This window comes from Cetorhinus maximus, chromosome 1 (assembly GCF_964194155.1).
Source record: "Cetorhinus maximus chromosome 1, sCetMax3.hap1.1, whole genome shotgun sequence".
NCBI lineage: Eukaryota > Metazoa > Chordata > Chondrichthyes > Lamniformes > Cetorhinidae > Cetorhinus > Cetorhinus maximus.
The window spans coordinates 202,535,101-202,548,468 of record NC_135879.1 but is presented as its reverse complement, the minus strand read 5'-3'; the positions used below and the strand labels follow the sequence as shown (position 1 = coordinate 202,548,468).

Here is a 13,368-nt window from a genome sequence, read left to right as displayed (position 1 = left end):
GAACAGATAAGGACAGCAGATTTCCTTCCCTAAAGGGCATTAGTGAACCAGATGGGTTTTTACGTTAACGGTTTCATCGTCATCAATCCAGAACATTATCCTGGGCCTCTGGATTACCAGTCCAGTGACAATACCACTATGCCTCCACCTCTCCCACGATGAGTCCTGGAACCAGAACCACAGCTTCAGAAACCTGATCGCCTACTTGATGACTGCCCTCATGAGCACAAGGTTTTGGCTGCAATGGCTCTGAACCTCTATCTCAGGTCTTTATAAAGGGGTGAGTAGCCATCTCATCCTTTGTCCTCTCGAATCTATCCATGTAGTTTGCTAGGGTTTAATGAAAATCTGCAGCAACCTGGACTGGAGGAGAATGAAGGAGTCAAGGCCAAGAAAGTGAATGCACACATGCAAGAACATCTTGTGGTTGCAGATCAGTTGAATGTTGAAGAAGCGGAAACCCTTCCGGTTGATGAATCTCACTGGGTGCTCAGTGGTGCCAATGGCCACATGAGTGCAATTGACAATGCCTTGCAATTGGGCGGATCCAGCAATGGAGGCAAACTGACTACCTGTGCCTGTGAAGTGCCATCTGTCTTGAATTGAATGTCCTGCCCAGCTCACACATATAGGGTATCCGTGCCCTCTGAGATGTAGTGGTGTGCAGCCACTTGGAAAATGCCCCCAAGATCTGCTGCTGATCCTTGGAACTAGCAAGAGCCAGAGAAATGAAGGCTGCAGTGAGTTTGGCAGCTAATGACAGGGCACAGTGAGCAGTGGTGCGAGGCCTGAGGGCTTCAGCAACGAGGGCACAAATCGCAGTGCCTATCAGTTTGGAGAGTCACAGTCTCCTGCGGCACTACTTCTCAGTCATCTAAAGGTAGCTCCCTCTTTGCCACTACAGCTGAGGCTGAGAGTATGGTCTCTGTTGCCTTCCTGCGCCTCATCCCTCTCTGCTGCCCTTCTCATGCCTGAGGCTCTGCTCTTCCTGCAGAGAAGGTTGCTCCTCATTGTCACTGGACTCAAAATCTGAATCATAATCCCATATGCTGCTGCCTTCTTTGTGCTTAGTTGGCCTCCCTATTGTATTTGGAAGCTTTTCCCTTTTCTTTTATGGCCCTGCAATGCTAACAGGGTGCTGACCTCCTGAACTGTCTGAAAACTTACTGCCCATTCTCCCCACAACCTGCACTGACCTGATGGCAACTGTGTGCCAATTGTTGAGCCACCCTCTGAGCTGTTTTCCCTTTTATGCACTCAGTTAATTTGAAGGGGAGGCCATGACTGGCTTCCCACTGTGTCCCATCTCCATGCAGTTGGTTGCAGCTTACAGCCTGTGTGCCCCCCACCAAGATCTCAACATGCTCCTAAATGAACTCTCAATGAGCTTGTTAAGGATTTTAATCATTTATAAATGGGACAGGCAGGTTCTTGGAGCTGCTCTCCTCCACCCTGGTGCAACTCATCAGCAGTGGGAACAGTGACAGGAAACAAGCACATTGCTGAGCATCGGTATTTTTGTCATCCACCTGCATCCATTCTAGTCCTTTGCGGGGCCTAAAAATCAGGCCCTAAGTTTCTATCTCTGTAGTAATTGTAGCTTTAAGGAATGTTGTGACTATAGCTTTAAGACTTATTGTGTTGTATAGTATCACATGACAGTGTGAATGAATCAGCTCTAAGTATGGGGAACCTTAGAGTGGGAGTTCTTCTTCTAGTTCTGGAGCTTGATGGAAACATGTAACTGCTGCTGCAGGTTGTAAATAAAGTTCGATGTTTCTAATGAGAAATCTGTCTGGAAAATCAAGTCCATAACAAACTGGCGATGAGGATAAATCAGGTCCAGCATTGTCCCTCACCCAATGACTGTGAGTATCTTGTTTAAACAGAAGAAAAGGAAGATATACTCACCAGAAATGCCACATTTTAGCAGGATTGACCCCTTTGAACCATCCACAGAGGATTGGTGTCAATGTGTAGAATGCCTCACGTTCTATTTCCATGCAAACAAAATAATGGGGGAGGAAAAGGGGAGAGCAATTCTCCTAAGCATTTGCGGGAGTAAAGCCTATAATTTAATTCAAAATTTGATGGCCCCGAACACCCCTGATTCGAAGTGAATTGGTAGACATCATTAAGGGAAACTTTCAATCTGAACCCTCAGTCACCATGCAGAGGTTCAGGTTTAATTCAAGGGTTAGAGTCCCAGGGGAGATCATTGCTACATATGTGGTGAAATTGAAACAACTGACTGAATACTATGATTTCGGGGAGACCCTAAACGATATGCTCAGGGATTGTTTGGTCAGTGGTGTGCAAGATGATGCCATTCAACAACAATTATTAGCTGAAATAAACCTCACTTTTAAAAAGAAATTGGAAAGAGCCAGCTCTGTTCTTAAATGTTCCCATATGTGTAACCTTTTCTTTGCTAGAACTATCATGGTCTTGGTTTTTTTTATTCATTCAGGGGATGTGGGTTTCGCTGATTGGGCCAGCATTTATTGCCCATCCCTAGTTGCCCTTGAGAAGGTGGTGGTGAGCTGCCTTCTTGAACTACTGCAGTCGATGTAGTGTAGGCATGCCCAGGGAGAAGGGAGTTCCAGGATTTTAATCCAGCAATAGTGAAGTAACAGTGATACATTTCCAAGTCAGGATGGTATGTGACTTGGAGGGGAACTTCCAGGTGGTGATGTTCCCATCTATCTGCTGCCCTTGTCCTTCTAGATGGTAACAGTTGTGGGTTTAGAAGGTGCTGTCTAAGGAGCCTTGGTGAATTCCTGCAGTGCACCTTGTAGTTGGTACATACTGCTACTACTGTGCGTCGGAGGTGGAGGGGTTGAATGTTTGTGGAAGGGCTGCCTTGTCCTGGATGGTCAAGCTTCTTGAGTGTTGTGGGAGCTGCACTCATACAGGCAAGTGGGGGGTATTCCATCACACTCCTGACTTGTGCCTTGTAGATGGTGGACAGGCTTTGGGGAGTCAGGAGGTGAGTTACTCATTGCAGGATTCCTAGCCCCTGACCTGCTTTTGTAGCCACAGTAATTATATGGTTACATGTATTGTCTTTTGTTTCTTTCATATCTTTGTTTACTTTTAATTGCCTGACTGGGATGACCTTTTACATCACCTCAGGTCACAGGTCAGTCGATCATTGAATTCTTCTCTTTGCTTGCAGTCGCTATCTGTTTCTTTTCCTCTCCCTTGATTGTTTGCTTGCCACTCTCTTTGCAACCCTGAAGAAAGAAGTTGACTGATTTCCAGCATTTGTTGCTATAGTGACACTAGCCTTTTTAACAAGAGATTACCATAAAAAGTGCAGTTCCCTATTTGAAAATGCCTTCATATTTACATTATAAAGTGAATACAGTGTGTTACTGCCAAGAAAGGTCTAAAATATGGAAATGTTTGCAGATTATCTCTTGTTTGAATGCTTTTTAGTACTGAATGTACTTCTGCTACAATATCTAATAACCTGTTATGATCATTACTTTGTTGCATGCTTTGGGCTCCCAAGAGCCCTAAAGCTTTTCGCTGTGGCGGGAGAAGTGAATCACAATCTGAAGTTGTATAAGTCGCAACACATATGGTGTATTTTAATTGGAGCAACTGGTCTGAGCCTGGCAGCTACGGAATCAATCCCAGCCTGGTCATCTCGAAAAGAAATGTTGAAACTATACAACAAGCATCTTCTTACTCGATTTCCCCAATGAACCCAGATCACGGAATCCAAAGCTCACCCTTTCCTCCTCCGTACCCCTGATCACCTCCCTGGAAATTGGAGCGCCAACGTGTGTGGGCTCATAACCCACCCAAGTGCCATTCCCATTATGATGAATTTGAGGCCCTGAATCCAGGGCTCCCCAGACTTCATCATTCGAATGCAGGTGATTTAACCTTATAGGTGAGGCATGCATAAATGGGTGCAGCCAAATTTATCCCTCAGGGTGTAGACATTCATCAGAATTGGAAGCTCGTACAAAATTAGCCTCTAACAGGACGGAACAAGTGAAGTAGATGGACGATACTTACGAGTACAAATCAAGGTATGACACAAAAGAAGATGGTTGTGGGAAGAAGTGCTGGAGTACTGTATGTAGTTTTGGTCTCCATATTTATGGAACATTAGAACAGAAGAAATAGGAGCAGGAGTAGACCATATGGCCTATTGAGCCTGCTCCATGCCAGAACCCCTCAGCATGCCACACTCCTCCAGGCCTCTGGCAGCCAGAGAGCTGCCACCAAGATCATCCCAAGCCACAACGTGATCAACAGCCAGCTTCCAACTCAGCCCCAAGCATATGGGTAACATCTCAAAGGAGCACTAGAGAGTTAAGTAAAGCACCCAGCTTTACTTGGGGGTGCACGGTTGATTACAACTTGTAGATGTTAAGTCTTGTTTCTATTGTGCACCTCAGTAAATCTTTTAGTCACAGGTGCTGCTTTTCATGCTAATCCTTGTCCTGTGAGATCTAACCCACAACCTTGTTCCCTCAATGGGGACTTGAAGGTGCTCCATTCAGCTCCTCAACCTTGCCACTGTGTGCTGTGCAACTAGGTGCTGGTCAATGAAGTGCCAAATTAAGGCAGCGGCAGCAGGAGTAATCAAAAGTAAGGCTTTATTAGAACTTTTCTGAAAGGGCAAAAGGGTGACAGGAAATGGCTCTGTACTAGGTTGGCCTGAGCCTACCTTACATGTGTCTCATTGCACCTTGCCTGTGGCCCTCATCTTGCATCGCCTGGTCAGCTGACTCCTTCAAACCACACCCTCTTCTCAGGGGAGACATCTTCATTGTTCAAAGTCTTCCTCCTCTGCAGTACTAGATTGTGCAGTGCACAGCAGGCCATCACTATATGTGAGACCCTTGCTGGGACATACTGACGGGTTCCATTGAATTGATCCAGACAACTGAATCACATCTTCAGAATCCCAAAGGCCTGCTTGATGGTTGCTCAGGTTGACACATGGCAAGTGCTATACCTCGCCTCTGCATCCATGCCTGGGACCTCACAGGCATGAGTAGCCATGTCCTCAGTGGGTAGTACTTGTCTCTAAGTATCCATCCCTGAAGGTGCGTAGGAGCTAGAAAAGCTGTGGTACCTGGGACTGCCAAAGTATTAGGTGTTGCGGCATTTCTTGGGAAGGATCCGCTTTCGGTGGTCACAGATCAGTTGGACATTGATGAATTGGAAACCTTTCCTATTGATGAAGGCTACTGGCTGGTCTGTTGGAGCCTTGATGATGATAGGCATGCATTTGATGACACTCTGTAGCTGGGGGAATCCAGTGATAATTCCAAACCTCTGCACTTGACTGTCTGGTGTGTTCGATAGTGCATGTATTCATCAAACCCTTTGAACAGGACATTGATCACCTCATGTTCACCCCACACATGTTCCTGTGATCCTTGGAAAGACCATAGATGTCAAATCTGAGAGCCACGGTAATCTTCAGTGCCACTGGAATTGGGTGCCCACCAAACCTCAAGGGTCTCTGTTCATCTTGCAGCATGGCACAGAAATCAATGGTAGCCTCCCTGGAGAGCTCCAGTCTTTGCTGACACTACTGCTTGGACATTTGGAAAAAGTTCAGACTTCGGCGGTTGATTTTCTGCTGGGAATAGCCACTCCTCACACTGTTGGTGTGTCCCTGTGCACTCTTCTCCATCATGCCCATCCAGAGCTGGCCCTATTGATCACCCTGGGGTTGTTAATATGCTCCAGCTGGTGCCAGGACCTCCTTCCCTCTGAGCTGCTCCTCCTCCTCAACGCGGGCCCCGATGCAAGGATAGATAAGGCCCGTGGAAGGTGGTCTCTCTCTGATTCCTAGGCCTTCTACCAAAATACCCTCCCCAACCCCCACATCATCCCCCAAACCTGACCCTGAGTCCTTCTCTTGGAGCAAGTGCCGTTGTCCCCCTGTGACCCTGGCAACATGGCCCCTAGTACCTTCTCCTCCCTTTTGCCAATGTCTGGTAATGCCCTCTGTGCATCACCCTCCTTGTCACCACACGTTAGCTCTCTTGATGACTGTTTCCGAGAGCCAGCACTTAACCCCCGCTTCCTTGGCACCTCGTTTAACGAGTCCAGGCTCCAAAGCCTTGTTGTCCCTATGCATAAAATTAGAAATGTGCCATAAAATTGCAGTTAACTGGCCTTTCAAGTACCTTAATCGGTGCCTCCCTGCCTCAAAGTCCAAAGTCTGTCCTCCATGGTTCCCGCTTCTGGTAAAATCTTAAAATTATATCAAGGCGTTGAACTTTCAGCTGAAAGTAGTCCATTTTACACTCCCTCAACACCTCCAAACTCAGAATAAATGGCCTGGTAAAATCCTAGTCCTAATTTCTAATTCTTATTCATCAGACAAGTAGGCTTGCCCATATGGTAACAATCACTCTTCTTCAAAAGTGCTAATTAGCTGTGAAGAATATTGAGAATTGATAAAATACTATATAAAGCACATTTTACTTAGCGTAATTGCATTCAAATAATTTTCCTTTATGTGCTTAAGCAGCTATTTGCTTGCGATGATCTATTTCCGAACTGATGTTTATCAGAGCATCAACCCTTTGTCCCTGAGATGCTGACTGGTTATTGGGGACTGTCGTCACTGGAAATCAGTTTGTGGTAAGCATTGGACTAACTTGGACAAATTTGCTTTCAGAAGCAATGGCCATGTCAGTGATGTGGCAAATACCTACTGTAACTGAAAAATAGCTGTGTTTATTATACTTTCAGAGCGGAAATTGTTCCTGTGGGCTTACGTATCTGTTAATTAAACAGCTGTTCAGCAGAGTAGCTACAAAGATTTAAATTTGTTTCATACTCTCTCTTGAATGTAACCAATTTCATGCCTTTAATTTTCATGGTGTAATTATAGATCTTTTGATGAGCCGTTTCGATGGTTGCATTAAGGGCCTGAGGCCAAATGACATCATAAAAGTTCAAGTATATATGTATGTCCAAAGGACAGCAATAGGAAGGTTTAGCATACTAGCAAAATGCTAGTGATTTGGATGTTGCTTGTGCTGTCCCTGCCCCAATTTAGAACTTGTGAGAGAAATTCCTCTTCAAAATGCCTGGAAGACAGCAATGAGTTCCTTGAGAACCTTCAGTCTGAAAACCCCCAAATGTACGCTTTATTAAGTAAGTACTGAAGACATATTTTGTAAACCTGTGAAGTACTATGTAATGTTTAATAGAAAAGCTAAGATTGCATATATGCGCAAGAGTTCAAATTAGAAATTCCACGTCAAACCACTACATGTAGTATAATTACAACCTCATGGGAGTGAATGGGAAGTAAAAAGTGTATTGAATATTGAGTGGAATGAAAGACGGGAACTCAAGGAAACAGAAAATAGAAAGGAAGGAAGGAACAGAATGTAATGAAAAGAATTAAAAAGTAGAACCAATAGGCCTAGGTTTTCAGAAACTGAGAGTCCTAGTACATTGCCTGTGGCTTCCTGGACCGTTATCCATAATGGCTGAATAGCAAAGCACAGCCAAAATATTTTTGTATTTGTTTATGGGATGTGGGTGTCATAATGTGGAGTGGGTGGATGTGGTAAGGTCAGTACTTAATCCCACCTCTAATGTATGTAGTATTATATGTTTCTGATGGTAGCCTTTCTAGCAGTTGTCCTTCAGAAGGGGTAGAATAAGGGTACTTCCCCTCTGACAAGTGCAATGCACATGATACACCATGTTTCAGGCTCCCAGTAGTCTACACCAGAGAATTTATCTACTGTAGCCTAACTTAGCTAAAAGGATCAGAATGTGATAGGGTTCTTTGTGACAGCTGTTCAGAGCTGCAGGAGAAGGGGTTTTATAGGTAGCAACGTATAGCTGTATCTTTTATTTTCCTTTCCTCTTTGGGATGAAGTGTCTGGTACCTATTTGTTTCGTTCCTCTATCAAGTTTGTGCATGGAAATCACATTACACAGGAATGTTGGAAATGCAGGACTAGAAAAGATGAAGCAGCCCTTCAGGCTGATCCTGAATACTATTATCACCCAATGACCCATTCACTCACTTGGCTTACGCAATCCTCTCTGAAGTTTTGCCGCACCATCAACTTCCCCAGGCAACCTGTTTCACATCTTTATCATTCTCTGCATTAAGTAGTTAAACCTAAACTGCTCATTGTTGGAAGTGCTGTCTTTTGGATGAGATGTTAAACTGAGGTCACATCTGCCACCTTGGGTGGATGTAAAATATCCCCCGGCACTATTTCAAAGAAGAGAAGGAGAGTTACTCTCAGTGTCCTGGCCAATATTTATTCTTCAATCAACATCACAAAAAAAATGATTATCTGAGCATTATCACATTGCTGTTCGTGGGAGCTTGCTGTGCACATATTGGCTGCTGAGTTTCCTGCATTGCAACAGTGACTACGCTTAAAAAGTACTTAATTGGCTGTAAAATACTTTAAGATGTCCAGTGGCCATGAAAAGTGCTATATGAATGAAAGTCTTTATTTTTCTTCCTCCTGAGTCTTCTCCAGAATAAACAGTTCCAGTCTCTCTTCAACATTTCCTCATTACTCAGATGTCTTAAGATAGATATCAATTTGGTTGTTCCTTTTTCCACTGTCACCTTTGCCTGGATATCTTTGCTGGTGTACAGTGACCAAAATTGTACACGACATTCCAAAAACTTGTCTGATTTTTTTTTCTGTGCTTCCCTGATTAGCTGCGGTAGTAATGTTTCAAGTGCTTTTTTTCTGCTTTTATTATGAAGCTTGAATGGAAAAGAGTATGGATTGTTCACATGATACGTAGCCCCATGGAGAAGTACTAACTCGTGCAAATTATTATCTAGCTCCTGAGGCTAACCACAGTGATGTTTTATGAAGCTTCACTCAGCAGATCAGTCCTTCTTTAGTAAGATATGGTTTCCCATCCATTATATCCATCTATATTGATAAGGACATTTTTTTTTTACAGAACTAATTCAGAGTGTAGCAATTAGCCTAAAGACAGTCATCAATATTTAATAAAGATATTTTCTCTCTTGCAAAATTCAGTGTATGATGCCATTGGAAAAGAAGGCAGCAATGTTCTACATGGAAATATTGATCAATTGGGGTCCTACAGCGAATGTACCTCAGTTCAAACTCCTTCTGGAAAGTTTAGTGGACAATATTGTAAACTGACAATTCAACAGGTATATTGTAGCCCTTTAGTCAAATATATTTGTTGCTTGCCTTGTAGGACTGATCTTGCAATAATATTTCTTTGTTTTGAATAGGGCAAGATTGACTATAATGTCGCTATTTGTGTACCTGATTCTTGTAAGGATGAAGATATAATGATGCTTGAATGGCTTGGTAAGGGTGAATGTATCTTATAGTATACGTGTGTAGCATTCAGTGTCACCTGCTCTCAATGGAGATGTTTTGTCAGGTCTTAGCTTGGCTCCTGGATATACATCAGGGGCAAACTCATTTATGGGGTGAGCAGGCAGGACCAGATATGTCCTATAAATGTGTAGTCTTTGCTAGCTAACTAGAGAGCTGCACTGAAAGCACCATAAGCTGTTGCAATTTTTACAATAAATGTAGATCTAAACAGATTCCATTTTCATTAAAGGGATCATCCTGCTCTCACCACCCTATTTCCAGTAAACCGCTGACCATCCAACTTCCCTTCCTGATTTTAAACAGAAAATGCTGGAAACGCTCAGCAGGTTTGGCAGCATCCGCGGAGAGAGAAACAGAATTAATGTTTCAGGTCTATGACCTATCATCACAACAGCTCTGATGAAAGGTCAGAGTCCTGAAATGTTGGGCGGAATCTTGTCCTCTCCCCTGCAGTGAGTTTGGCAGTGGGGGCATTTAATTAGGCAAGAGGGTGCCGGATGGGAACTCTGCCACCTTCGCGCCTCAACCCTGATTAGATCCCATGGATGGACTTCCTGCCCAGCTGCCAATGAATGCCCACTTAAGGGCATCATTCCGCTGGCATAAATCCATGCGGGGTTGCTTGCAGGCTCCTGGGAGGGTCCCCTGTTAAGAGGCACTCAGTGCCTGATCAACGGACCTGGCATCAGGAATAGGGGATGGGGAGCAACTGAGAGCGGGTCCTTGATCCTGGGGCAAGGCCTACTGCTGGCCTGTCAAATGCCTGAATGCACATGATGCGGTGGTATTTGCCTAAAAGAGGCTATGTGGGGCTCTTGCCGGCTCTCCATCTGATGACTGAAACCCCCTCGCCTCCAAAATGTTCCTCCCATTAACTCTGTTTTTCCCTCCACTCCTGCTGCCTGGCCTGCTGAGTATTTCTAACATTTTCTGTCCTTATTTCAAATTTCCAGCATCTCCAGTATTTTGATTTTCCCTTCTTGGCTCCTATGTCAACCAATATGATTAAGGGATCTCTTTCCTCAGGTGCTGTCCCCACTTCATCAAATCTGCTGTAATCATTCCTCTCCCCCTGGACCCCTCTTTCCTAGCAAACTACCACCCCATCTCTAACCGCCATTTCCTCTCCAAATTCCTTGAAAATGTTGTCACCTCCCAAATTCATGTATTTCTTTCCCAGAGCCTTATGTTTGAATCTCAAATCAGGTTTCTGCTCCTGCCACAATACTGAAATAGCTCTTATCAAAGGCACAAATTACATCCTATGTAACTGAGACAAAGGTAAACACTCCCTTGTCATGAGGGCACACCCAATGCCCACCAGCTATATGGTTAGCAGAGAAAGAGAAGGAAGGGAGGAGGTAATGCATATATTGGATTCCTGAGTCTGTAACAGAGGGTTGAAGCCAAAAAGACCACTGCCTCATCCAAAGAGGATAGTCGCTAGTTATCATTAAACAACTGACAAATGAGGTCTGGAGGTATTACTAGATGGACAGAATGTACTACAAGGATACAACTCATCATGAAATGTGAGAGATGCACACGTTCCATCAGAGGTCACTGGACAGCAATCACAAAAGGAGATCTGTGCCCTGTCACCTCCAACAATGTTTTCCCATCCCAGGAGTGCTGAGTTAATTGTAACACAGACATGGGATGAAACCTAGAATGTTATTGGTCTGTATAGCTCAAGCTTTACATTAGCCAGTGGAACTACCAAATGGGACATCTACAGAAGCTATGTTCTAAACTTGCAGATTTATGCAGCAATCTAGCATGCTGTCAAGGTTTCTACTGTCTAATTTCCTGCTTTTAAGTACAAGTGTGAACAGTAGGAGTTGGGATTACTTTATGATTTTTGTTAAATCTCATAGAGTCAAATATAAATTTCTATTGCTAAATATGTACCTTTAGTTTTTTTCTACTTTCAGGTTTTTTCAAGTACCAGAACATGTCTTTCATAGCTCCTTCACTAATACTCTCGTTCCTTGTGACTAACAATACATACAGAGTGAAAAGTGTCCATTGCCAAAATAATGTTCCTTACATTGATGCAATTGTTGGCATTTGTATGTACGTATTACACATATACAGTATCTTATGACTTAGCATTACACTTTCATATTTATATGAAGTATGTTTCTTACAATCTTTTTTTCTAAAACAGGTTTGTTGTTGCTCTTTTCATTATTATGACAATAGCTGGGTCCATATTTATAACAATAAAAGAGTGGAAGAACAGATCACCTGGTAACGAGTTGAAAGATGGTTTAAGTTCAGCTCACAAGCACTATGGGGTAGTTTCATTTAATAAAATAAATGGCCAACAATTGCAAGTAAGTATCACAAAATCCAAACATGAATCACCAGAGCATAATGCAATGGAGACAACAGAAAATGACAATGGAGCAGGTACGATATATTTAATTTTTATTGATAAGTTATTGGAAAAGATATGTTGTATCATAATATAATGCAATTTTAAAAGTTTTTTCACGGGATGTGAGCATATCAGGCAAGGGCAGCATTTGTTGCCCATCCCTAACTGCCCTTGAGACACCTTTTTGAACTTCTGCAGTCCACCTGGTGCTGGTATACTTATAGTGCTGTGTATATATCTCTAATGATAGTGGACCAAGGAATTTAAAAAGTGTTGAATTCGCTGGATGAATTATTACGGTTATGTGTGAAACAAATTGGGGCATAGGTCTCAACTGAGTTCTTACTGAGCTTAAACTTACAACATGAACCTACCTAATTAAGACAAGACTAGGTAGCATGAAGTTGGCAATGGAACTTAAAAGGGTCACATAGATGGCTGCTGTGAAAAATATCACTGTGACGCTGGAAGGGTTGCTGTGTTGAATTTGGTGCTGACATGGGTTATTGGGCACAGCAGAGGAAGATGTACTTTGTTATACCTGACTGATGTACCTGCATTAGAATACCTAGTTTCTTATCAATAACTTCCCTCATCTTTATGAACACAAAGTTCGCTAGTCTTTTATATGCCAATAAAAAAGTACACACACTTGAAGAGAGATAAGATTAGAAACCATTTTGATTTTGATGCTCAGAGATAAAACTGGAATTGCAGATCACCCACTCATGAGACCTACATTCTCTTTTCAATGAAAATGAAAATTGGGCAGTTTCTCTAAAGGGCAGCTGATCTACAATGTCAGTTTTACATCATATCAGCAAGTTGAAAATCTGCCTCAAAGTCATAATGCTGTAAAGTTGAAATGACTTTAGTTGCTGCAATAATAAGTTTTGGTTAAAGCGTAGCTCTGGATACTTAATTACGCTTTGCCAAAATGGTCACGTCATTAATGTACCTTGCTAAGCAAGTGGCCAGCATTGTAAACAAACCTATAGGAGATGTCATCTCCTTAGCAGCTGATGACTGATCCTTCAAAACATTATTAGTAAAATAATGTGATGCTATTTAGTAAATCAAACCCTGAAGGTTCCTTCAGAGGATTGTAAGCAAAGTGAGTGTTGGTCCTCTAGAGAGTGAAAATGGTGAGTTACTAGTAGATAATAAAGAAATGGTGGAAGAAATGAACAAATATTTTGATACAAAGTATAAAAAACATTCCAATCATAGCTGTAAGTCAAGAGGTGGAAGGTAGAGGGAAACTTGGCGAAATTACAATCACCAGGGAAGTGGTATTGAGCAAATTGATGGAGCTGCGGGCTGATAAGTCTCCAGGTCCTGATGGACTTCACCCTGGAGTCTTAAAAGAGTTGGCTAATGAGATAGTAGATGCGTTGGTGTTAATTTTCCAAAATTGTCTAGATTCTGGAAAGGTTCCATCAGACTAACCCCTCTATCAAGAAGAGACAGAGGCAGAAAACAGGAAACTATAGGCCAGTTAGCTTGACGCCTGTAATGGAGAAGGTGTTAGAATCGATCATTAAGGAGGTTATAGCTGGGCATTCAGAGAATCTCAAGGTAACAGGGAACAATCAGCATGGTTTTGAGAAAGGGAAATCA

At 42.9% G+C, this 13,368-nt stretch overlaps 1 protein-coding gene across 1 annotated transcript in view; it reads left to right on the top strand.

Moving 5' to 3' along the window:
- Window positions 1–4,017: 4,017 nt before the first annotated feature.
- oacyl (O-acyltransferase like) overlaps window positions 4,018–13,368 on the top strand; it is a 65,234-nt gene continuing 55,883 nt past the window's right edge. Inside the window, exons 1-4 of the mRNA XM_078539075.1 lie at window positions 4,018–4,046; window positions 7,049–7,146; window positions 9,030–9,169; window positions 9,254–9,332. Of these exons, the coding sequence (XP_078395201.1) occupies window positions 4,018–4,046; window positions 7,049–7,146; window positions 9,030–9,169; window positions 9,254–9,332 (346 nt within the window). The remainder of the gene's footprint in view (window positions 4,047–7,048; window positions 7,147–9,029; window positions 9,170–9,253; window positions 9,333–13,368) is intronic.